The sequence below is a fragment of the Eulemur rufifrons genome, chromosome 7 (assembly GCF_041146395.1).
Source record: "Eulemur rufifrons isolate Redbay chromosome 7, OSU_ERuf_1, whole genome shotgun sequence".
Taxonomy (NCBI): domain Eukaryota; kingdom Metazoa; phylum Chordata; class Mammalia; order Primates; family Lemuridae; genus Eulemur; species Eulemur rufifrons.
Genome location: NC_090989.1, coordinates 209,683,483 through 209,707,406, shown reverse-complemented (window position 1 = coordinate 209,707,406; position 23,924 = coordinate 209,683,483). Strand labels below are relative to the sequence as shown.

Here is a 23,924-nt window from a genome sequence, read left to right as displayed (position 1 = left end):
CATAATGGGGGAATTAGGCTTTGTTCTTTTGCCAACTTCCTTCAGCTTTCTTTGCTAGCTAACACTTTGAAAAAAAAACTTTTAATATATATTTTTCCTGATTGATAAGAGGGTAACTGTGCTCTGTTCTGGTACAAATTTGCCCCACTGAGAGACATTGCCTAGAGGGACACGAAATCCAACGTCGAGTCACCTGGCCTTTTGGCTAGCTCCCAAATCCTCACGGCTGCTATGACCACATTGACTTAGCGACCACTGAGAGGAAAAGAGTGACAGCATCTGACTCCTGCTCTGATTTCACAAACTGCCTTTTAATAGATGTCTGCTTTGCCCTTGCCTGAAACCAATTCTATTTTTTCAATTTTAACTTTTGGTCATGTTGTCTTGGCGGCATTCCGGTAACACACCCCACCTTATGTGTTGTTGATAGGCCATTTGTGGTTAGGGGGAGGGGAAGTGTAGGGAGTGAGCTGGTCCTCATTTTTCATAATCAATTTGTCAGTTTTCAATAATTTTTTATTTATGTCTCCTACAAATTAGTCAATGAATTGTGCATATTAGAGTGAGATTTTGAATCCACTGTCAGGAGGGCATGGGTTTGCTTGACCGATTAGGACTAAATGGTTCTGTTCATGGTAACGTTCACAATTCATTTCGATGTTAGTGATACTTTTCAAAAAGCAACATTCTAGAAGAATGTGCCAGGCCAATTGACAGACTTATAGTTCTGTCTCTTTCGTGTTCTTAAATTGTTTTGTTCTTTCTCTGTTCATTTTTATTTTCTTTCACAGTGTTTTTACTTATTTATAATCGCACAAATAATATTGAGACATTTTGTTGCAAAAATAATTTCCTATATTCCAATATTCCTATATTGTCTTTTTCTTGCTCGTGACCATTTCAGGTCAATAGTCATAAATCTATCATATTCTTTTTAACCATTTCATGGTATTCATGGTAGAATAGATCTTAATTACACTAAATGTTCCACGTTGATGGGCATTTTGCTTACTTCCCTTTTTTCATTACTACAAAAGTGTTTCAGTAAGCATCCTTATTCATGCACTTTGTACATACATACAAGTACAAAGCCTTTTCTAGAATACACAGTAGGAAACCGAATTTTTGGTGTATATGGTTTGTACATCAAAAAATGGCTCTCATCCATTTTTTGTTGGGTATTGCTATCCAACAAGATATACCTTGATACTAGCAAATTTCTCAGTTTTTGTCTTTGCTATGTGATTGCTTTTGTGTTGCATTTTCCTGATTACTATGGAGTATTTTATATGTTTATTGGATTGTGTTTATGCTTCAGTGAGTTGCCTATTTATAGCCTCTCTTTTTCTGTAGGGTTTTTCTTTTTCTTTCCCTTACTTTCATTGATAGTGCTCTTTGTTTTTTTTCTTAATTGTTTGAAAGTTATAAATTAAGTTTCTGGTTTTTCAAAAAAATATATAAAGCAAAAATACTTTCTGCATTTATTTAAACACACATTTTCTCCAGATGTCTAAAGATAACCCCCAAGAAGACAAGAAAAGATACTTTCCTTCCCTTTACTTCTTCCTCTCAGCTCTCAGCTCTCAGATTATCATTGGAAATTTTATTTTTAGATCATTACCAGCTTTTCTTGAAGATCACCAATTTCTTCATATATCTTTGACTTTTGTGTCCTACCATGTCTTCTTGGAGTGTTTTTTTTTTCTTTTTGCTGAAGTATATCTTCTAATATTTCTTTCAGAGAAATTAAAAAAAATAAAATCTCACCTGGTGGAAAGTCAGCCTGTATTTTTTCTTCTCAATGGAGTTGGCTGAGTAAAAATCTCTAGGCTCAACGCTCTTAGGACTTGGCAGATGTGGTACTCCATTCTGTTTGTATTCAGTGTTGCTGATGAGAAGTCTGAGGTCAGTCTGATGCTTGCTTCTTGCTAGATAGATAACCTATGCTTTTTTCCTTTTACTCTAGCAGCTTTGAGGATTTACTTTTTATTTGTGCTATTCTTAAATTTCACCACAATGTAACCAGATGTGGGGTTTAAAAAATTTTTATTTTTAATTCTGTTCAGCGTGAGGAATGCCCTTTCAATATCAGGGGTCATGCCTCCAGTTCTGCAGAAATTTTCTGATTGATTTGCTCTGTGCATTCTTTCCATTTATTCTTTCATTGAGGAATTCAATGTGCAAATTCAGGTGCAAATGCTGGGTGGGCATTTGCACTTCCGGCTCCACCCTCCATACCGTGCAGCCTTTCTTTCGTACTTTCCATCTGCGTGTCCTTTCGCTCTGCATTATGGGAGAGTCGGTTTACTCACTACTTTGCTCTTCAGCTATTTCTCCAACTACTGAATTTTTTCTTTTCAACCATTGATTTTTAGTTTCCACAATCTCTGGTGATTGGTTTTTGTAACTCAAATGTCCTTTTCCACATTGGGGTTCACCATACCTGTAGGGTGGTACCAGCACCTAGCATAACTGTTTTTCTACTGTGAAGTTCTCACACTCATTGTTACTACTTGGAGGTAGTTACAGCTGTTGGATGCCGAGCTGCGTGGGGAAGATGGGGTGGGGTGCTGGAAAGGTTATTCGTCTTGCTACTTTAACTCTTTTTTCTTACCCCCTTACCTGGTGGCTTGACCTAGTGGGGTCCCACTCTGTCCTGCAGTCCTCCACTATCATTTTGGATCCACCCAGAGCTTCCCTATTTTGTGCAGCGAATACTTACATGTCGGTTTTGGGCTGCACTGCTTTTCTTTAATCCTATTCTTCTGCCTTCTCTTATTCAGGGGTTCCTCTTCGTATCTTACCCATCAACAGTATGCCTTCTCATTTTCCAGCGTGGTTCTGGATTTTAGTAAAACTATCATATATCATTTCTAGATATTTGGGATGAGAGGAGGAGGCTTCAGTTTAGGGCTTAGTCATGTATTAATTTTCTTTTGATGGTTTCCCAACTTTGGGTCTTTAAAGAGAAGTTGGACAAATTGAGCTGAAAATGCACTGGAGTGTTGAATTTAAAATCTTTCTCCAAAGTTCCATCTTGAAGAAACCAGATAGTAGCATGCCAATATCTTCAAGTTAGATGTCTTATTTTAAAAAAAAAAAAAAACGGATTCATGGTCAGCTGGCTTTTTCTTTTAATATGTTTTTAAAACACACCCATTATGTTTAAGTCACAGATTTATGGAGTTCACCTTATTTCCACAGTTTTATTTTTTGGATGAAACTTTTTAGCTAATTCTGAATCGGCTGAGAGTATGGTGTTGTGTGTTTCATCATTGGACACCAACAATTTGTAAAGAGCATGATCATTGCATTTAGTTTGCAATTTGTGCTTTTTTCATTTCAATAAAAAAAGAAGAGCTACTGAGCTTTTATTCCTTACAAGATGGGTTTTCTTCAAAAGTTTCCCTCAAATCACGTAGGTATTATATGGAGAACAAGTTCTCTACATTTTATATGCAAATATGCATTCTCCATGGTTCCTAATGTACCTCTTGATCATAATAGGCGTTTGATGAGTGTTTGCTGAATTGATCAATTAATAATGCATGAGCCATATTATATTAATGATCAGATTGGACTAAGTTTTTAACATAATGGTGCCAGTGTTTCAGTTAATTAAAAATAACTTAAATATATTATTTTAGCTGAATTATTCCATAGTTTAGTATATTTTAGTTCTTTTTGAAATTTCTCTCCTGATTGCACTTTGAGAGAATCTCATTTCTTCTTTTTTTCCTTTATGCCTTTAGGGATTAATTGAACATGGTAAGCGGGGCCGGGAAGTTTAACTGCACCATTCTTGTTAACAGCACAGTCAAAATGCCTCACAATATTTTTTTAACAGTCCCCTCCTGCTGTGAATTACTGTAAATTTATTCATGCTGTAAACCAAGTTGTGGTCTGTTTCTTCACAAGGCCCTTTTAAAACCTTAGGAAAACTTTATTAATTGCAAGGGAACAAAACATATTCACATAAAATTTCTGCAGTAGTTGGAATGAAGGAGTGCTATGAACAGTGGCACTAAAACAGAAGACTGAAACGGAATCGTGTAAGTGGTAATGAAGAAAGGTGATTTTGCCAGGCTGTGCTGATTCATCATTCCATATAAAAATGTTCCTGCTACTTCTTTTAGTGTCCTTAATGAAATTATTTATCACATAGAATCTTGAAAAAAATTTTCTACTCAATTCCTACACACTTGGTTGAGCTTCAGCAGTTAGTCTTGCGATATAAGCCTTTTAATCATTTCTCCTGGCTAAATGGGATTAAAGAAGCAGTGGACTTTACACTTTAGCTTTTTTAATACTGTAATTATGATTTAAATCTTGTCTGGAAGAGAGCTTCCTCAGGAAGTGTTAATGGTGGATTAAATGCTCTAAGTAGATGGCAAATACATTTAAGAAAGACAGTATTCCTCTGGGTCATATCAAAACAATCCCTCAACTCACTTTACTAGTAACTAGTTACCATAGAGAATGAGAGTCCCACGGTGAATATAAGGTGGCAATTCACTTGGTGGTTGAAGAACTGTGCAGTTACTATATAAAGCACCCTTAACAGTCCCATGGATTGAAATCAGACCTGCCTTTGGTTTGCTTGTTATTTATAATGACAATTTCAGTTTTCTACTTTTCCAGCCTTCAGACTTTTAGTGTAGAAACTTGTAAAGACACATCGACAGAATACTATTTATGATAGTGAAGGCCAGTTCACAGGTGCCCAGGAGGAGAGGTCTGGTTCCTTGAATTCAATCGATTTTAATGATTTATTTTTAAGATTTACTTTTGGTTTCAACCACAGTTTGTAGCACATATGCCTGTGTAGCATATTTGTACATACTCCTTCTTTTGTTTGCTTTAAAACAGGAAAATAGGCTGGTAGTAATTCTACTGTGTTAGTGTTCACAGACGATTAAAAAGAAATGCTATAGTAGTGCTCTACGTGGAAGTTAGGATGATATAAAACACTATTTTCTTAGCATCTTAGCTGGATTTTTTTTTTTCCTGGAAAACATATAGAAGTTCTACTTTAGTGTACTGCTTTGCTTTAATTTTCTTAGAAATCAGGTTTTATCTCCTAAAATAAAGTAAACCACAGTGGATCGTTGTTTTTCTTTATCTTCTTAGAATGCCAAATGAAGTTGTTTTCTTCTAATCTGTCAAATGCTGTTTACTTTTTTGTGTTTGGAAGGTATGTGGTAACTGTCGCTATCATGACATGGCTCACATACACTTAGAAGCACAATTTCCAATTTGAGCTTGGAAAGTCATTTTGCTAATTTTCTGTCATTTTTGCAACCAGGTGTAAAGCAGTCACTTCTAAATAGGTCAGGCTCATTTTGGCTTCATTCCCAGTTGTGGAATATGTCTGTTTAGGAGACAAAGAAATTGGAAGATATCCCAAGAAAATAAAAAGGTAGAGGGGAAGGTTATAGAATTTTAAGATTCTGTGGCCAGAGAATTAACAGGTCAAGTATTTATTTGTTTTAAGTCCTTTCTATGTGCACAAACAGGAGTGAGGGGAGCAAAGACAGAGAGCAAACAAAATCATAATTTACTTGAATATTTTTATACACATCGAATGATGACCCCACATGAAATGAACAGAGCTCAGGATCCCTGCAGCAAGCTGAGAACGAATACAAGCCAGGCTTACTGGCGATTACTGGAAAACAAAGCCCAACCTTGATCTATTTCATCTGTTGCAAAGCTGAGTTAATTATCCAAAGTGACTATAGATTAGTTTTTCTCAATTATTAGAAAGCGAGGACCTACATACTTTAATTGGTGACGGTAGGACCTAGTCAGTTTGGTGAACTCTCAGGAAGTGTGCACTGATGGGTGGGAGCAGAGACGTGGCAGATCCCAGCAAAGAAGGCAGCCAAAAATGTACTGGTCAAGCCACGGACAGACAGGTGTGGCTCAGGGCCAGCCCCCACTCACTAGCTGTTTAGTTGTGACACTTAAGCTTTAACATCTTTATCTGGAAATAGGGATACTAATGGCACCTACTTTCTAGGATTTTGGAGATGACTAATGAGATAATAAATGGAAAATATTTAAATGGAGACTAGCACATATTAGGTGCCCAAGGAATATTGCCTATTAATGTTATTATCATCAATAGGAAGGCTTTGCTTTAAATATATTTTTTATCTGAATTTCAATATATGCATCTTATATTTTGTTAAATTGCTTCAAATAAAAATAACAAAGCTACAACAGACATCATAACTCAAAGAAATGATTATGTATTCAAATAAGCTTGGGGAATGTAAGATCAATGGAAGTTAAATGAATTTCTTTATAGCAGGACTTCTCAGAGTTTTTAATATGTTAATGTGTATTGTGAACAGCTATAGTTCCCCATAGGGTTTTTTTTTTTTTTAATAATCTTGGAATTTTTTTTTTTCCTTAGAGCATCTTAAGGAATTAGAGTTCCATAGAACACACTTTGGGGGCAGTTTGGTGGACTAGATAACTACTCTGGCCCATATCAGGTTTAAGAATAATAGTTGTAGAAACAAAAGCCCAGTGAACAATTGTCCAACACCCATTGTATAAACTCCTGCCACTTAAAATGTGTCAGGGAATAGGGGGGTTTGTTAGAAATGCAAATTATCAGGTCCCAGCCCAGACCTACTGGAAAAGAAGCTACATTATTAACAAGACCCTCCTGGTGATTCTAAACACATTAAAGTTTGGCAAGCCCTGGTCTAAAGAAAGTCAGCTTTTTCACCGTGTTGTTAATGATTTTCTGTTGAGGTCTGCAGGCTAGTATGTCTTTCCTGAATGAATCCAGATCAAGAGACATTGACACAGAGGTGTCCTTCTGCCTGAGAAGCTGGTCGTCTCTTATCTGCAACGAGGTTGCCCAAAGGAAGACAGCTATGATGTTTTGAATCAGGATCTCATTGCAGTAGCGCTAGCATCATTGGGCGTTGCTCCGTATTGGTGCCGATTTCAGATCTTATTAAGCCAGGAAGTAGTGCCTGGCAAATGGTTTATCCCGCCTGCCTCGGCTATTCATGCTTCCCAATTCATTTTTTATTGTGCTAATTAAACCTCAAGTGATATTTCAAGTACAGATTGTTTTTTCCATTATTGAATCTTTGGCCAGCATATTAACACTGTAGCATTAACGTGAGTTAGATGCTTAGTCATTTGTGGAAGACTTTACATTTAAAAGATCTAGACTTGGCCCATTTTGCACAGATTCCTTTGGAAACTGCTATGACAAGGTGATACAATGTTTCTATAAATAAAGGAGACTCACTCTTTTCTCACAGAATAGACATGTAATTATTGTTTAAATGACCCAGATTCCTAGATCATGGATACACGGTGGTATTTATGGTCTGTGCTAAAAGGGTTACGTGCAGCCTGCGAGGCAGTGGTGAGACCCTGAGCTTTGGATTCAAATCTCAGGTCTACATGTACTTGGGCAATTTAGGAAGATATATTTCCTAAATTTGGAAAAGTATTTGACTTTTCCAAAACTTGTATATTTCATTAATGAAATGAGGACAAAATATTTACCTTCAAGATAGGTTGTAAGGATTAAATAAAACAATAAAGTACTACATAAGAGTATCTGGTGTGGTGAATGCCCAATAAATGCTAATATTTATTATTACTATAATCAGACATTTTAGAGCTGTTAATTGTATAAGCTTAAACTTGAAGGAAAAAAAACTACATTAGATTTTATTAGAAAAATTAAGATTATGACATAGCATTCCCTACAGAGAATCTCTTTTTTTTTAACCTTTCTGTGTTCAGAATTTCCAAACTATTAGATATATTTATAAAAAGCAGGAAACTCATCCAATAGGTTTGGGGTGCCAAGAGGGGTGTCTTTAAGCTCCATTGGTGGAGTCCGGCTATGTGGAGGGAAATCATACCTTGAGAATAAGCACCATAATAGGCCCTGGCCCTGATGGTCACCTCAGGATCAGCAGATAAATTCATAAATACAAAGAAAATGGGAGAGAGTCAACTAAACACCAAAAGTTACAAGCTGGTAACTTTCCTATAAAAAGGAACATTCAGGAACAACAACAACAAAAAAAGAGTCTTGGAAACTAAAACTATGACAGAAGAATGAAAAACCTCAGAAGTTTTGAAAGGTAAATCTGAAGAAAACTCCCTGTAAATAGAACAAATAGACAAAAAGATAGAAAATGAAAGAGGAAAGATTAGAAAGTTCGATGGGCTACTTAGAAGGTCCAACATCCAAATAATAGGAGCTCTAAGTGCTAAGAAAGCATTGCCTCATGGTTAAATTGGCATTGTTCTTTTTTCTTAGTACTTCATATAGCAGTGTTGCATTCAATAATTAATACTGTTTTAAATTTGATGAGATATAATTATTACAGATTAGGTGGTTCTGCTGGCGGTAGGGCTTATACACTTATAACAAACTTCATATCTTCAGTCTGGACAACATAACTTCATAGCATGTGGAAAGCTGTAAGGAGAGAGCATGCTGAGTGTGCGTAGGTATGTGGGAGGGCTGGTATTTTGTGAAAGTGAGACTGTTTCTCATCTTCCACGGTGGGAGGTCAGTCAATAATGCTGAAACAGAAGAACCAAGAAGTAGCAATATAAGCATGATATTTAGTGATGATCAATTTAGTGGTGATCGATACCAAAAGCAGTTAAAAGAGACGAACTGAGTGTCTTTGGGAACAGGAAATAGGGCCACATGGATATGGGGGGAGGACTACTGTTTGTCACACAGTAGTGTGAATATTTTTATAAGTTTTGTAGAATTATAGACTCTTCAAATATATGACTATATTTGATTAATAACAACAAAATGAAATATATATTTTTAAAATGTCTCCCAGATCATACCACTCACTTCAAGGAGATTTTTTCACTAAGTAAGACTGTTTCTTATATCTTGCCTTGACATGCTTCTTAATAAATTAGAAAGCTTAATTGTCACAGAAATTATGAAAACACATTAAGAGAGGAAAAAATGACTTGCCCAAGGCCACACAGTTAGTATATGTCAGGTATAGGATCCAGGGCTAATTCTCACTTACTGCTCTCTCTCTCTGTATCTCTCTCTCTTTCTCTTTTTAAGCATCCTTAGAGATTTTATTTATTTATTTATTTAATTTCAGAATATTACAGGGGTACAAATGTTTAGGTTACATATATTGCCTTTGCCCTGCCTAAGGCAGAGTTTCAAGTGTGTCTATCTCCCAGATGGTGCACACCGCACTCATTAGGTGTGAATATACCCATCCCCTCCTCCTCCCACACCTGCCTGACTCCCAATGAATGTTACTACCATATGTACATACAAGTGTTGATCAGTTAATACCAATTTGATGGTGAGTACACGTGTGTACTCTCTCTTAATCGTGGTTATATATTTCATTGCCCTGTATAACTCTGGGCATTAGGGGCCTTTTTGAAACCCTGTGAAACATGTAACATTGCTATTTATTGGATTCTCACTGTCAGAAAGAGTTCTGGAGGGGGTCTCACTATCTCCTGAAAGCCAGATCTTGTTGGGAAGTCCTCTCCCAGTGGTGGGAATACCATGAGACAGACTGTACAGATATTGTTCAAGCATGTTGTCCGTGATAAAGAATGATGGCTTTGCCAGTAAGGACTGCATCATAGGAGAAGGGTTTATGCATAGCAATGTGAAGATGATGGGTCAGATACTGTCAGATGGGTGGGTTAATTGCAGTTTAATGGCTGTTAAAGAAGAATTGCTTTTTCTGACCTCCAGGTTACTTCTGAGTTAATGATTATCATATCTGTGGGACACTAGCTATTAAGGTGAATACAGTCCCAAGCAGAGTTTCTGATACCAAGTGAGGGACAGTCTCAACTAGCAGCACTTGACATGTTGATGTACCCTCTGAGACCCACCTACATGTCGGAGATACTATGATTCTTATGTAGTTTAAAGCAGTGTACACACTCAATAGGTGTGATGGTTTAATCAAAGGATAGCAGCATCGATAAATGAACACATAGCTTTTGAAATATAAAGGTATAAAAACAATGCTATGCTGAAATATTTAAAAATGTTTATAAGATTCAAAATTTCATCTAATAACAAATACAGTCTCAGGATTTTCCAATAAAAAGAACTTTTCACTGGAGTAAGAATCCATTTGCTTTTTTACCCATTATATTTTAAGTAGGATGACCAATTTTACCTATAATATTTAACCATGATTTATATAACTTTGAAACATTCTAACACTGTAATAGTTCAAGCTTCATGTCTTTGAAAAATGCTTTGAAAGTATGTTTTCTTCAATAGTCTCTTTCAAAATCCAGATCTGGTAGTATGTTAGAGTTATAAGAGTTATTTAATACAAAAAAATATTTTTGAAAAAAATTATAGATCCATCTCTCACCCTTTTGTATTTATGAGTATAAAAAAGTGGAGGGGAGGAGACAGAGAGGGAAGGAGAGGGGGACATAAAAGACATACAATGTCAGCCCACGGGTACAATACTTATTTATGTACAAAAACTGGATTAGTAACTACAGAACAGAAAAAGAGGTGGAAGATACTGCTATATACTAGTGCTTTTTTAAATAAAAGGTTATTCTTCAATACTACTTTCAGAAATGGGCATAATTGATTTTCAAATCTAATGACAGCACTTTTTTGGTCCACATTAAATCTATAAAGCTTATCAACCTGGCACTTTTTCAGATCAACATAAATCAATCTCAGAAAGTAAATAATGATTGATTTTAAAGCATAAAGAGTTTTCAATTTTTAGTTATTCTTTTGATATTGCGTTTAACTATTTGTGTATGTCTCTGTTTACTTGTCTTGTTCACAGGTATGCCATCTGCAAGCTTGGTCGCACCTAACCTCACCGTGGAGGAGGGAAAGTCTATCACGTTATCTTGTAGTGTGGCAGGCGATCCGGTTCCGATTATGTACTGGGATGTTGGTAATCTGGTTTCCAAACATATGGTAAGGATTGTGTTTGTCTTTGTCTTAATAGAGAGACAATGAGACTGTTTCAGAACTTGAGAATGTATTAAACCTAGCGATGACTGATATTTTATAGGGCCATGTATAGAACTATGAAGAATTTTGATGCACATGTTCTTTCTATTTATTCTTAATTAACAAAGGCAGGTTTTGCATTTTAGTTTATTGCATACCTAATAGATTGGAGAGTCTTTATATCTCTAGTGAGCTCTTTGTGTCGTTGTAAGCAAATTGAGTGACTCTCCCTGTGGTCTCTTCCCTTGGAGGAAGGTAGGTAGGAATTGGAGGATTAAGTCAACCTCACACACTAAGGAGTTGAAACCTAGAGAAATAGAATAACTTCTGATTTACTTCTTTGTCTGAGCCCGACTCAAGCAGGAAAGCTTTTCTAATGTTGTATATATTTTTTCTCTAGTTAGGGGAAGAAACCCCCAATCTTGTCACTTTGGGATCAATCTTAATCAAGATTATTTTTGTCTGTTAATTCATTTGTAGAATGAAACAAGCAACACACAGGGCTCCTTAAGGATAACTAACATTTCATCTGATGACAGTGGAAAGCAAATCTCTTGTGTGGCAGAAAATCTTGTAGGAGAAGATCAAGATTCTGTCAACCTCACTGTGCATTGTACGTAATCAGAGCGGCATGTGTTTTTAATAGCGAATGATCGTGAACACGCCTACATTTGTTGCTGGGGCACTCTGGATGTTGCTTAAGTTTGTTAAAAAAGTATATGCAGTGTTTCATGCATACTTAATTACGAAGCAATCTTTCATTTGTTTGATTTCTACTTAATACCTCTTGCTCATGCATTATCTTTCTTTTAAGCTTCTTTTTCCATTTTGAGCTTGTCATTTTGTGCCTTCTTTTTCTGATAGAACATATTTTGAGCTGGGTATTCCCTCTTTTTAATGTTTTAGCTTAAATTCTCCTAAACCAGTTTCTAAAAAATTTTCCTTTATAAATTGAATATGATGCTTTAAGCTTATGATACCTAAAATGTTTTTTGGCTTTTCACAAACATCTAATTGTACTGTTAACGCAATAAAACCTCATTAGTTTGACATCAAGTTTCTATGAGGAGGTAGGAAGAGTCCTCTTTAAATTACTGAAAATCATTATCACCTGCAGGAAACTGGAATTATAACTGTTTTAAATTTCTGTATACATTGAAACTAAGATAAAAGATATCAATGCTTCTTAGTTAAGCATAAGTACATTGTTTTCCAGTATTATAAATAATACAACATATACCTTAAAATTTCAGATTATGGCATTCAGTGTGAATGTATATTCAGTAAAACACACATATACACTTCATATCATTGCAAATTCTGAGCTGGTATGGTATAAATTAATGAGGTTTTACTCCGTTTGGATTAGGATTTGGATGAGAAAAACATAAATTGGCATGTGTGTAAGTATGTGTACAGATTACACACGTGTAGACCCATAGCCACAGCTGATGTCCATATACTGGTTAATACTCACTTGTAGCACACATTTAGTGTGTGATTGTTGGAGTGAAGGACTGAAATCACCAACTGTAATCTTCTGTCATTGTTAATACCAGCACTGTGTCCAGTGGGTACTGGACTCATAATTTCTCATCATTTTGACCTACCCAGAAACCTGAAGTCAATGTTATCCCCAAACATATGCAAACACTTCCAACTTTATGTCCTCCAATCAGCACCTCCCCAAAACTCATTTGAGCATGGTGGAAGGAATAAGTGGGTCCCAGGCATAGGGGCCTGGGCTGGTGGGAGGAAGGTAAGTGTGGCCACTACCCCACCATGGTCCTTGCTGTGGCTGGTTCGTAACACCGACCTTCCAGTATGTGCATCTATACAGAAATGCACCTTATTTTGTGTAACTGATATAGAGTCCTCCCAAATTGTATTTAAATTGAATTTTTATACATGAAATCATACATTAAAAGCTATTGTACTTTTCAAATACTATTTCAAGGAGGGCTTGAGAAATATTTGATAAAGCAAACAACTAAACTTTGCGAATTTAAAATTTAGTAATATTGCATTTCTTAAAAGTAAGGAACCCTGTTACAATACATATGTGCAGAGTTCAGCAATGCCACATGCTCAGTTATGAGGAATTTCACTGATAACTGGAAATCTTTCTGTAGGTTATAAAGGTGACTTAGGCAATTTTATCAGCTTTGCTGCTTCTTAGGTAGTATTCAGAGAAGATTTACCTGAGCACAAATTATCAGATTATCTGTTTTCTATTAAGGACACTCATACTTGAGTGTTTTCTCAGTTTAGGTCAATATCTGTGTGGTTATCATGGTCTGAAGAATCTGTCAAAGTTTAGATAAAGAATAGAAGGAATAAATGATAAGGATACTAACAACCAAGATGACCACAACAGAGGACAGGGACCCTACTGAGAGTGTTTGTGTGTTCCCAGACTACGATGCCGTATATTTTTTACTCTTTTGTTTGATGAACAAGTGCAATCAAGAGGCGGGTATGAGAGGGAAGGGCTACTGAGGGAAACACCAGACCAGGATTCTTGTTCCCCATCTGCCTCACTCAGTCAGTAATCCTGACCAACTCACTTAACCTTATTGAAGTTTGGTTTCTTCATTTGAAAAATGATGCTATTAGATATCAAGGTCTTTTCTAGTCCCTGAATTTATAATTATCAAAGTTAGGCCACATTAAAAAAGTGATGAGAGATTTTAAATACTTTCATTCAGGATAAGTACTCTGTTAAAAGACACTACTTGATAATGTTTGTTTCCCCAAAGCAGAAAGTGCTTTGTACTTAAAGTTGGAATAATTTCTAGTCTGTTTGTCCAGGCTTAGATTGAACCCCAGACATTTAAAAGATCAAAACATTGGCATCTAGGATCCTTGCAAAAATGGACCATACCGTAATGAAATGTGATGCTTTAAAGAGTAGTTGCTATTGACAATCAATAAAAAATATTAGTTTATCATACTTTATAACAATTAATCATCAGCAGCAGCAGTGACATTCATTACATGGATAAGTTTGATCTGTTTTAGAAAAGTTATGTGAGATTAGGGCTTCAGCTAAAATTTGCAAAGTCATTTCTGTTATTTGCATTATTTAGGGAAGAAGTACTATAAAAATAGTGTCCTTCATTTTTTTGATAAATCTACATAATATCAAGATACATATATTAGAAACCAAAGTCAACTTCACATGAACCTTTTCCGCTATCAGAAATCTCTTGGATCTGTGTGGAGCTGGTTCTTATTTACACTGAATAGATTTGAAAAATGACTGTGAAGCATGGGTCTTCAGTAGAGCAGAGGAAGGAGTCTCTCTGAAGCCCTCTGTAGAGAGTTAAATCCACCTTGATGATGACACAGAATATTGATGGATGCCAGAATTGCTGGTCATGTGTTTTCTTAAACCAAATAATGGTTGAATAAAATCCCCTATCAATGGCACAGAAATCTGGAGATGGTGAGAATTATGAGCTTTCTGATGCTATTAACTCTCTCTTTTTCAATTTAGTTGCACCAACTATCACATTTCTCGAATCTCCAACCTCAGACCACCACTGGTGCATTCCATTCACTGTGAAAGGCAACCCCAAACCAGCGCTTCAGTGGTTCTATAACGGGGCAATATTGAATGAGTCCAAATACATCTGTACTAAAATACATGTTACCAATCACACGGAGTACCACGGCTGCCTCCAGCTGGATAATCCCACTCACATGAACAACGGGGACTACACTCTAATAGCCAAGAATGAGTATGGGAAGGACGAGAAACAGATTTCTGCTCACTTCATGGGCTGGCCTGGAATTGATGATGGTGAGTACCTGATGCTTTTGCATGTGGGGAGAGGGTAGGGTCTAGCATTCAACTACTGACAAAATCATGTGTACAATAAACCATCCACAAACCCAGTGTCTTAAAACTCCTTTGTGTATTCTTGGTCATGGGTCTGTAGGTCAGCTGGAGTGGTTTTGTGCCATATGTATTTATTCTGGGATGCAAGGTGAAGAAGCAGCAGCTACATAGGAGATCTGCTTCTTATGCAAACACAGAATGAAAGAGGACAACTGGAAATGAGGCTTCTTAAGGGCCAGGTTCAGGGTTCTTCAGTCTACATGCCATGGGCTAACAAAGCAAGTCTTTGGGCCAAAGCCAAGTTGAGGGGCAGGGAATTGTACTCTTCCTAAGAAGATGAGGAGGGGAGTGAGTAATTTTGAATAGTAGTCTGATATATACAGGATTACTAATTACTGTACAGTGCTTCAGTATTTCATGAGAAAAGGATTATTATCATCATCACAAGTGTTTAATGCAAAAACATTAGCAAATGAACTGTGTTTGGTTGGCTTATGAAATATTTAAGATTTATTTCCTAGCCCCTTATCCATTGGAATGGAGAATCCTGCTTTCTTATCCATGGGCAGGAAACCAGTGTTCTGGACTGTTTTGCTTACCTGGGCTGACTGAGTTGACCGTCACCTTTTCAGATCCTGAGTTGTTTTTCTAGGAGTGGTAATAGTATCTACCTGGGGTTTGGATTGTGGAAGGATCGCTAGCATCAGGGGTCCCTTCTATAGCCAGCGAGAGAGTCACTGTGAGCTTCAGTAATAGTGGGACAATTGTCCTATGTTCACCTGCTTCCGATAATGTCCTACAGTAGAGTATTCTTACCTGCTCAATCTTGTTGCCCAAATGCTTGCTACCACAGTGGGGGTGGAGGCCTGTATTTAGATGTTGGGACCTGTACGTGAGTAGAGTTACTCACTGTAATAGCTCTGAGTTAGTCCAAGTCGCACAGAGAAGACTTGGTAGAGAGGAGGGAAAATAGAAACCTGGAGACCTGTGGGCAGGGGCTGCTTGGGCAACATGCAGCTGTGTGGCTCACAGGGTGCACCATGGACAAAGGTGACCCGTGCAAAGCCACCTTTGCTAAACAGTAGATGAGAACGCAGTATTTCTCATTGAAAAATAAGTTCCTATTATCCTGGTATTTACTAAACATCTTTTTAAATGTATAGCCTCCATTAATGTTTTCAAAATGTGATTTGAATTATGTAAGTTTGATTTACAAACAGCCCTTTAGGAACACATAAAACAAGCTATGTTTGGACGCGATACCCAGACACCCCTGGCTGTTGTTGTCTTTTGCATTAAATCTTTCTCTTAATTGAGAGTTTAGCTGCTTGGCTGCGGTTGCTGTAGTAAGTCTCTACATTCCTGCATGTTTGAGGGAATAACAGCTTCATAGTTAAATCTGGAGACTCTGGTTTGGGACAACAGCTTTTTGTTCCTTCTTAAATAAACTTTGTATTTGTGAATAATTTTAGATTGGCAGAGACATTGCAGAGGTAGTGCAGAGAGATCCCAGTATCCACCCAGCCCCCACTGTTAACATGTCACTGCAGTACCGTTGTCACTACTAAGAGGCTAATATTGGTGCATTACTAGTAATTGAACTTTAGACGTTATTTGCATTTCATCAATGCCTTTTGAAACTGTCAGGGGGAAATTTGATTCAGGGTGAAGGTCTAGAGTTTAAAAGCTATCAGAAGTGATCTGTGTCCTTTGATACATGCACAGTTCTTACTGTCAGTGTAAAGCCAGGAGCTTCTGTTTTAGGTAGGATTTTGATGTATTTTCTTTTGAACATTTCTATATGGCACTAATATTTGGTAGTGCTGAACTCCTTTTATCCATGTGGCCTCATTTTTATTGATATCTCTGTTCATTTTAACTTAGCTAGTGATGGGAAAAAATTGTTTTCTGGCATAAGAATGGCTTGGAGTCTTTTAAACACTCCCTTTAAAAGAAATAATTTATTTCCTGTATAAAATAAAAATTAAGCTAAATTTTATGGAGATGTTTTTCTTCTCTTTCTCTCTTCTCGTTCACTTATTCATTTTTGTTAGGTCTTTAAAATATAAATATCTGGTTTTAGAAAAGAATGATTTTTTTTCTTTAACTATTTACTCAAGTACCAGCTATTCAAGAAGCAACAAATGAAAGTGGAAATGAAGGAGACTTGGCTCAGGGGGATGGTGGATGTAAATGGCCCTCCTGGGCCATAAAGCAGTGGGACCAATTAGATATTGACCCTACTTGGCTTGGGTAGAATCTTTGTGGGTGTCGAGGAGACCCATAGCCATAGCATACAGATAATGACCTTTCTTAGGATTGCTTCTTTTCTCTCTTGCCCTCCTTTAAAACTAAAGGAAAATAAACAAATCGAAAAAGAAGAAAAAAAATTCTGGCCTAAAGATACATTTCATGTTAAGAACAACAGGTTAAGTTTGGCCTTATATTCCAGCAGCATTTCTGCTGTCATCATATAGTAATTGATGAAGAAGTTTAGCTTTCACAAACCTTTTTGGTAAGAAGTTTCACTTACTTTTCCCCCAGTTGTTTTGCTGAGGTCCTCCTCCCCGTTTTTTTTACGTTGCAAGTTTCCTGGCTTAGAAGGAAGCAGGCAGCCCAGGCTCACCCTGACGCCCTTGCATTTCCCCACAGAGCCGGAAGAGTTCATGTGACAGCTCTGGGGTCCCTTAGAATGTGTGCACCTCATTCAGCTTAGAACTGAGATTTCCGCGCGATGGCCGCTTTGCTTAGGAACTCATTTTTGAAAACAGAGAATGAAGAATTGCGAAAGAAATTGAAGCATAAATTAAAACAAGTCGACCAAAAGTCCCTAAAACAAAAATTGGTAAGGATGGAAGAGGAGGGTCTGATTGGATGTAATGACAGTCTTGGTAGCCTTTACTGCCTCATGGTGCACTACACTGGGACACTGGGATGGGGTGGCAGATGCTCTGATCCCCACTTGGAGGATGGGTGGGGCAGATAGACCTTGATCCAGCATCAGCCCAGGCCAAGGGGTGCCTTTCCCAAGGCGTGAGGATGGGAGGCAGGCATTAAAGGGGAGAGGCCTAGCAAACCAAGATCCCCATGTAATGTCTTTTGAGAGTGCTGGGGCCGTGCAGACCCTACCACTGCCCCAGCCGGGGCGCTACTATGGAAGGACAGGTGCTATCAGATCTTTAGATGTCAGCAAGACCCCAGTAACCAAGCCAATGCCTTCCCCGTCTGTTAATCACTGGAAACCTGGCTAGTAGCTCAGAAAGGGAGAAAAGACATTCTCAGACTCCAGACACTATCATTTTGGATCCCACATTTAAGAACTTAACTCAGCTCTGGTTAGTTTGGGATTGTGTTTAAAGCAACTTTCAGCTTCAATATGAAATCTAGAGCACCGTAGTGTCCATCTTTCTAGCACACTGAAGAGCGTAACTTGTGACAGTCAAACTGTCGTAGTTTTACTTTATTTTTGTTTTCCATTGTCCCTTTACAATGGAGTCACGAGGAGGAATCTTCCCAGGCTCCCAGAGCAGTAGCTTCCAGCACCTTGTTGAACATTAGAATCAACTGGGGGCTTTTCACTATTATTTTATTTGATTACATTTTTTAATACACATTCTGGTGCCTGCCTTTAGCAATTCTGATTTGGTGGCTCCCAGATGAGACTTAGGCTTTGGCATTTTTTGTTTTTAAGATTCCCCAGTGATTCCAATGAGTAACCAAGGGTGAGCCTCACTGCTCTGGAGGAGAACTCAGCCATGCAAAAATTTTTTTGCTCATGACTAGCAATCTTTTGGTCATTTTGGACTGTAGTCAGAAGCTCAATTGAGAAACAACATGTCCCATCTGAGCTAGAAATTAAAACTCTGGACTTGATCTTCTGGCCAAGTTCAGGCTGGCAGAATGGGGTGGGGGCTGGAGTTTGCTGAGATTTCAGCCCCTCTGCTGCCCAGGTGGAAGGGGATGGGTGTGGGGGATGGCAGGGAAGTTTGCTTTGTGCTCTTGGTACCTGGGAATGTTCAGTGCTGATACTTGGACATTTTTTCTTGGACATTCCTCTGTGGGTTCTTGGAGATCCCTTTCTCTGCAGTTTCCATGGCATAAACAAACATACCTCTGCTCCAGCTGGGGGAAGCAACTTCTTCCTCCAGGAAGCAGCTTTGTATTGATGGGGGTCCCTCTGCCCCTCCAGGAGGCCCTGTTGACAAGACCTAACGCTCCCCACAGAGGCTTTCTTCTGTGCTGCCTCTGCCTGGTCCACAGGGAGCACTCATGATCCCTTGTCGCCTGGGTGTACAGGTGGAACCAAATGCCACCTACATCCTACAGCTGCAGGTCGCTTTCTCCTTCCCTGGCAAGAGTCAGGCCTTATCTTCTGAGCCATCCTCCTGTAGGAAACACAATTCAAGCTCTCCAAGTGGCTCTGTGGAAGCATTGGTGGGGTGGTGACATGGCAACACTTCCCCAGAGAAAGTTCTTTGTAAGTCCTGCCTTGCTCTCTCCTCCTGGGGACCTCTTAAAGTCTCAAGGTGAATCAGGCATTTTGAAGGACATGGGTCCAGGTCTCAGCCAGTTCCTTTGTGAATTGTGCCTCTGAGCGCCTCTCATCCACTTCGGTGTCAGTTACCAAGGCAGGAAGAGTCTCATTAGCATCCTGTTATGCTAAAATCTGGGGATGTTGCACAAGGTGTCAGCTCTCTCTGGAGGTAGGAGAAACGGGCTGGCTACCCCTTGTAGTGAGTTACAAAACTCAAGACAACGTGGACCCTACTTCTTGGGAACGTGGCGGGGGTGAGGTGTGGGACTGGGAAGTAAAGCTCAGCCCCTGTCCCTGTACAGGAGAATACCCTGACCACCCATAAAATAGTGAAGGGTGGAGAAACACTTGGCCTTTCATTCTTGCCCCTTGCTCCTTTTTGAGGTTGCTTCAACCTGCTTCTAAGAGATCAACTTCTAATTCCCAGAGGTGTCCCTGCCCTGGTACTAGGCAAGACCTAGCTGAAGGCATGCAGAAATTATAGACAGTGAAGGATAAAAGCACCCCTTTGAATGTTTTCTTTTCTGGAAAAGCCGTTGAACAGACTATTAAGTAGACTAGGTGGAACCACTAAGATTTTACTTTTAATGAGATAAACTCCTATTACTTGCTCTCAGTCCAAATGACTTATTCAGAACTGACGTTTGAACTTGGAATCTTATGCATAGTTAGTCCCCACTCTCCACATTATTTAAAGGGAAACTTTGATATAGTGGGAAGAGTTTGGATTTTGGACTCTAATCTGATTTAATTTCCGATCTGAGTTCCATCCACCATGACCTGTGTGGCTTTGAGTAATTTTCTTTACACCTAGGAGTGTGGAATGTGACTTTCCTTCTCTACAAAATGGAGGGTTCTAGCATCTACTTAGAAGGTTGCTGTAAAGTTGAGCGTATCTGCCGTGCCCGATGCAGTGCCTGACACACGGTAGGCGGGTGCTCGGTGTTGTCCTCTTCCTAGGCAGGCACTGAGGGTATCATAAAGGAGGTGCACATTTCTCACCTCCCTTTGTGTTTATGCTTTGTAGCCATCAGGGAGGGAGAAACTTTCCACCCAAAAGTGGTTTTATCACAGACTGGCTTTGCCCTTCCTTATTTTACTACGTGAGCCTTCTAGACTTGGCCCCTTAAGGAGAAGACTAAGTCAAGGCTTTGTTCCTAGAGAGGGTGGATAAATGTTGGCTCTCTCTGCTGTCTAAGCTCTTTCTCCTCCCCCTCGTCATTTGGAATGGGGCCCAGAGGGATGTCTTTGGGAACAAAACCAACCTGCCCTGTCCCCCTTTTTTTATAGCTGTGGTCAGAGATACCCCGCCCCAATATTTGGTTATCTGTCTCTTCCTCTATGTTTCATTGAAAAATCGTCATCCTTTATGTCCACTGGGATTTTTTGACTCTGGTAAAATTTCTCAGTGAATTGTAAATCAGGACATCCAAGCTTTAATGCACATCCAAAACTCCTGGGAACTCTGTTAAAATGCAGATTATGATTCAGTGGATCTGGAAAAGGGCCTAAGATGATGCATTTCTCACAGGCTCCCAGATCATAATGATGTTGCTGGTCATGGACCACACGGTGAGTAGTGAGGATGCCCCCCAGCACCTGGGGGAGCCACTGGAAGAACTGGTTAGGCATCCACCACGATGACCTCACCTGTGCTCCCTGAGGATATCAAATAGTCATGATGATAAAAATATAGACTAGATGGTGCACAGAGATGACTTCTAATTGGGTTTGGCAAGAAGTAGGATGAATTCAATATGTAGCTTAAGAAGGCTTGGGAGAGTGAATAAAAAGTAGAGACAGCGGTTTCAGGCGCACACATACTGAGGCGAGGGTTATCTGAGGATTCTCCAAAGATTCTCATGTATCCTATTTAGCTTACAGGCCAAAAATAAAGACTTGTGTAAGATGAAATTGATCCACTATGTGGCTGTCATTGGAATTCAATCCTACACATAGAAAAGTCCCTTCATGAACAGGACAGTGTGCATGGAGGCCGAGTGGTGATTAGAAGTGATGAGGGTTTCTTTTTAAGCAGACTTTGAAGCAGAAATTAATGGCAGAGACATTGCTTATGACTTATTCTGAGGAAGAAACCTGGAACGTTTGTTCGCATCCTCTGATCAGATAGCACAAGTTGCAAGAATTTTGGCGGCCGGTCAGATACTTCTATAAATGTGAACGCATTGATTAAGAGTCGATTCTTTTATTAAAATCATTTCCCAAATGATTTAATGCTTTGGGCTTGGAGCAAACCTAACCAGAGCATTAGATGATAAAATACCCTTGTTTTAAAGCTTACCATTCTTTAGGCAGAGCATAAAGAGTGTCTCTGTGGCCCACTCATTCAGGAAGAATGTCACAGCTCAAGAATGCTCATTCACACAAGCAGTGGGAGTCAGTGACTTATGCTTCCTAATTCAGGAGCACTTGCCTCCTATGCGAAATGCACGTCAGGAACAAACTATAAATATTGGAAGAGCTTTGCCCACAGCTACTCCTTTCGTGCTGTTTTATCAAAAGATTCATGACGTCTGGATGAACTAGAGTTCTCTGCAGCACTTAGAATTGCCCCAAACTGGCGGATTTAGATTTGGTGTACTTAGGCCAAAGAACGGGAGAGGAAATTTCTCCAAATGTTATGCATTAAAAAAATGCTCCCCCCCCCCAGCTTTATACTGTTTTTCCCTTAGTCCCTTAGGCTATTTGTCAGGACCCATTTCTTGTCCCGGAGGTGAAAGGAAAGAAAATTCTACCTGCTTTTCTGCCTTAAACAACCGAGGGGAGCATGGTTTGGCCATAGATTCATAATAATCATGATAATTAAGATTTATACTTAAATAGCTCTTTATATCTCAGGAGTACTAATGTTAATTAATTATGCTTCCTGAAGCTCCCGAGGAGTTGCCAAAGCCAAGGCTATTATCCTCTCCTGTCTTATGGAAGACTCCTTTGTTACAGAAAGAGGGAAGAGACTCCCAGTGCTGCATAGGAAATTAGTGGTTCAGCCAGAACTGAAACCCAGACATCCGAACCCCCAGTGTTTTCAGGCCCTGAGTTCAACCTGCTGTTCAGAAAGGGAAGAGAAGATGGAGCTGAAAGTCTTATGTGTTAGAAAAAAAAACACTGTTGACAAAGCAAGGACAGTTTATTTGAATAGAACAGATCTTTTGCTATTGCTTTATCATATGGAATTCTTCGAAATATTTTTCAAGATCATACCAAACAGAGCCTGCAAATAGAATTGAAAGAAAAGTCTTTTTTTTCCCCTTTTTTCCTTTTCTTTTCTTTTTTCTTTTTTTTTTTTTTTTTATAGCATTACAGGGAGACTAAAAGCTTAAAGGAAGGAAAAAGATGTGTCTTTCTGGCCTCCCCATTATTTTTATCTTGGTAGCAGAATGGAAAATGAACCATACTGTGAGGCTTCTTCTCTTCCCACAATTTATTTTTTTATTCTACAAATGCATTTTCCCTTTAGCTGCAGAATCTTACAGTTAAAAAGCCATAAAGATTTACTCACAAAGATTTATAGAAAGTCATAAGATTTACTCGTGAGCTATCATAGAGGTTAGAAGGTTGAAATAAAAAGGCCCCACTTTAGGTTATTTTAGCATGGAATTAAGAGCATGGTGAAGTGCTTGGGTTTCATGCTGTTGAGGAAAGAAAAAAGTGATTCTGTCTCTTACATGTAAAAGGCTAAATGCCCCAAGAGGTCGTCCCTCGGAGGTGCGGACCTCACCTGTTCACTGTGGATCTTGGTCAGGAGGGTGACCATGGCCAGGCTACCGTCCCCTCTGTTCCTTTCACTGGGGACGCTTCAGGCTGCACTCCGGACTGGCTACTCCCTTCCCATAATTCTTGATGACATTCCTTAGGTCAAGAACACAGTAAAAGTGAGTGTGGCACCTTAGGACGCTTAACAATCTCATTGAAAACCAGAATTTGACCATCAGGTGAGCAGATGTTGGTACTGGGCCCTCACTTCGTTCAGCTGGGGAGGAGTTCCAGCTCCTACACTTGTGTAGAGGAGTCTAGATCTGCCACTGATTTGGAGCACCAGTGGGTTGAATGGAGCTCCCAGATTTCCACAAATTCCCAACATGAAGCTTTAGAGCTTGATGCCACCTCTTTCTGCCTAAATCTGAGATTTCTGATTTGATGGACGCTACTACTAGGACAGCATTCAAGGAAGCATAATAACCTTTTTCAAATGCCCACTACAGGGGTGTGGCTTAAGACCAATGCTGCTTCTCTAGTTTTCATTCATTGTCTTTTCCTTGAATTTTTTTCCTCATAGCTCGTGTTTGTCCTTCCTCATTGACCTTTTAGTCCTGAATATCTCCAACAGACGTTCATTCCTAACTTTAGCATATAACAGTATGTAATGACATATGATGAACATATTTAAACTAAGTCATAGGAACCAGTTAGACTTAAAAATGGCAGGATATCTTCAAAATTTGACCATTGCTAGAGGTCTAAAAAGGAAGTGGTGATTTTTTCTGTCTACATTTAAAATGGTGTTAATAAATACCTCA

The 23,924-nt window shown here is 38.8% G+C and overlaps 1 protein-coding gene across 9 annotated transcripts in view; it reads left to right on the top strand.

Moving 5' to 3' along the window:
- NTRK2 (neurotrophic receptor tyrosine kinase 2) overlaps positions 1-23,924 on the top strand; it is a 343,235-nt gene that overhangs the window by 38,174 nt on the left and 281,137 nt on the right. For all 9 annotated transcript variants that reach the window (XM_069474074.1, XM_069474072.1, XM_069474075.1 and 6 more), the window contains 3 exons: positions 10,836-10,972; positions 11,489-11,621; positions 14,508-14,813. In XM_069474074.1, coding sequence (XP_069330175.1) covers positions 10,836-10,972; positions 11,489-11,621; positions 14,508-14,813 — 576 coding nt within the window. The remainder of the gene's footprint in view (positions 1-10,835; positions 10,973-11,488; positions 11,622-14,507; positions 14,814-23,924) is intronic.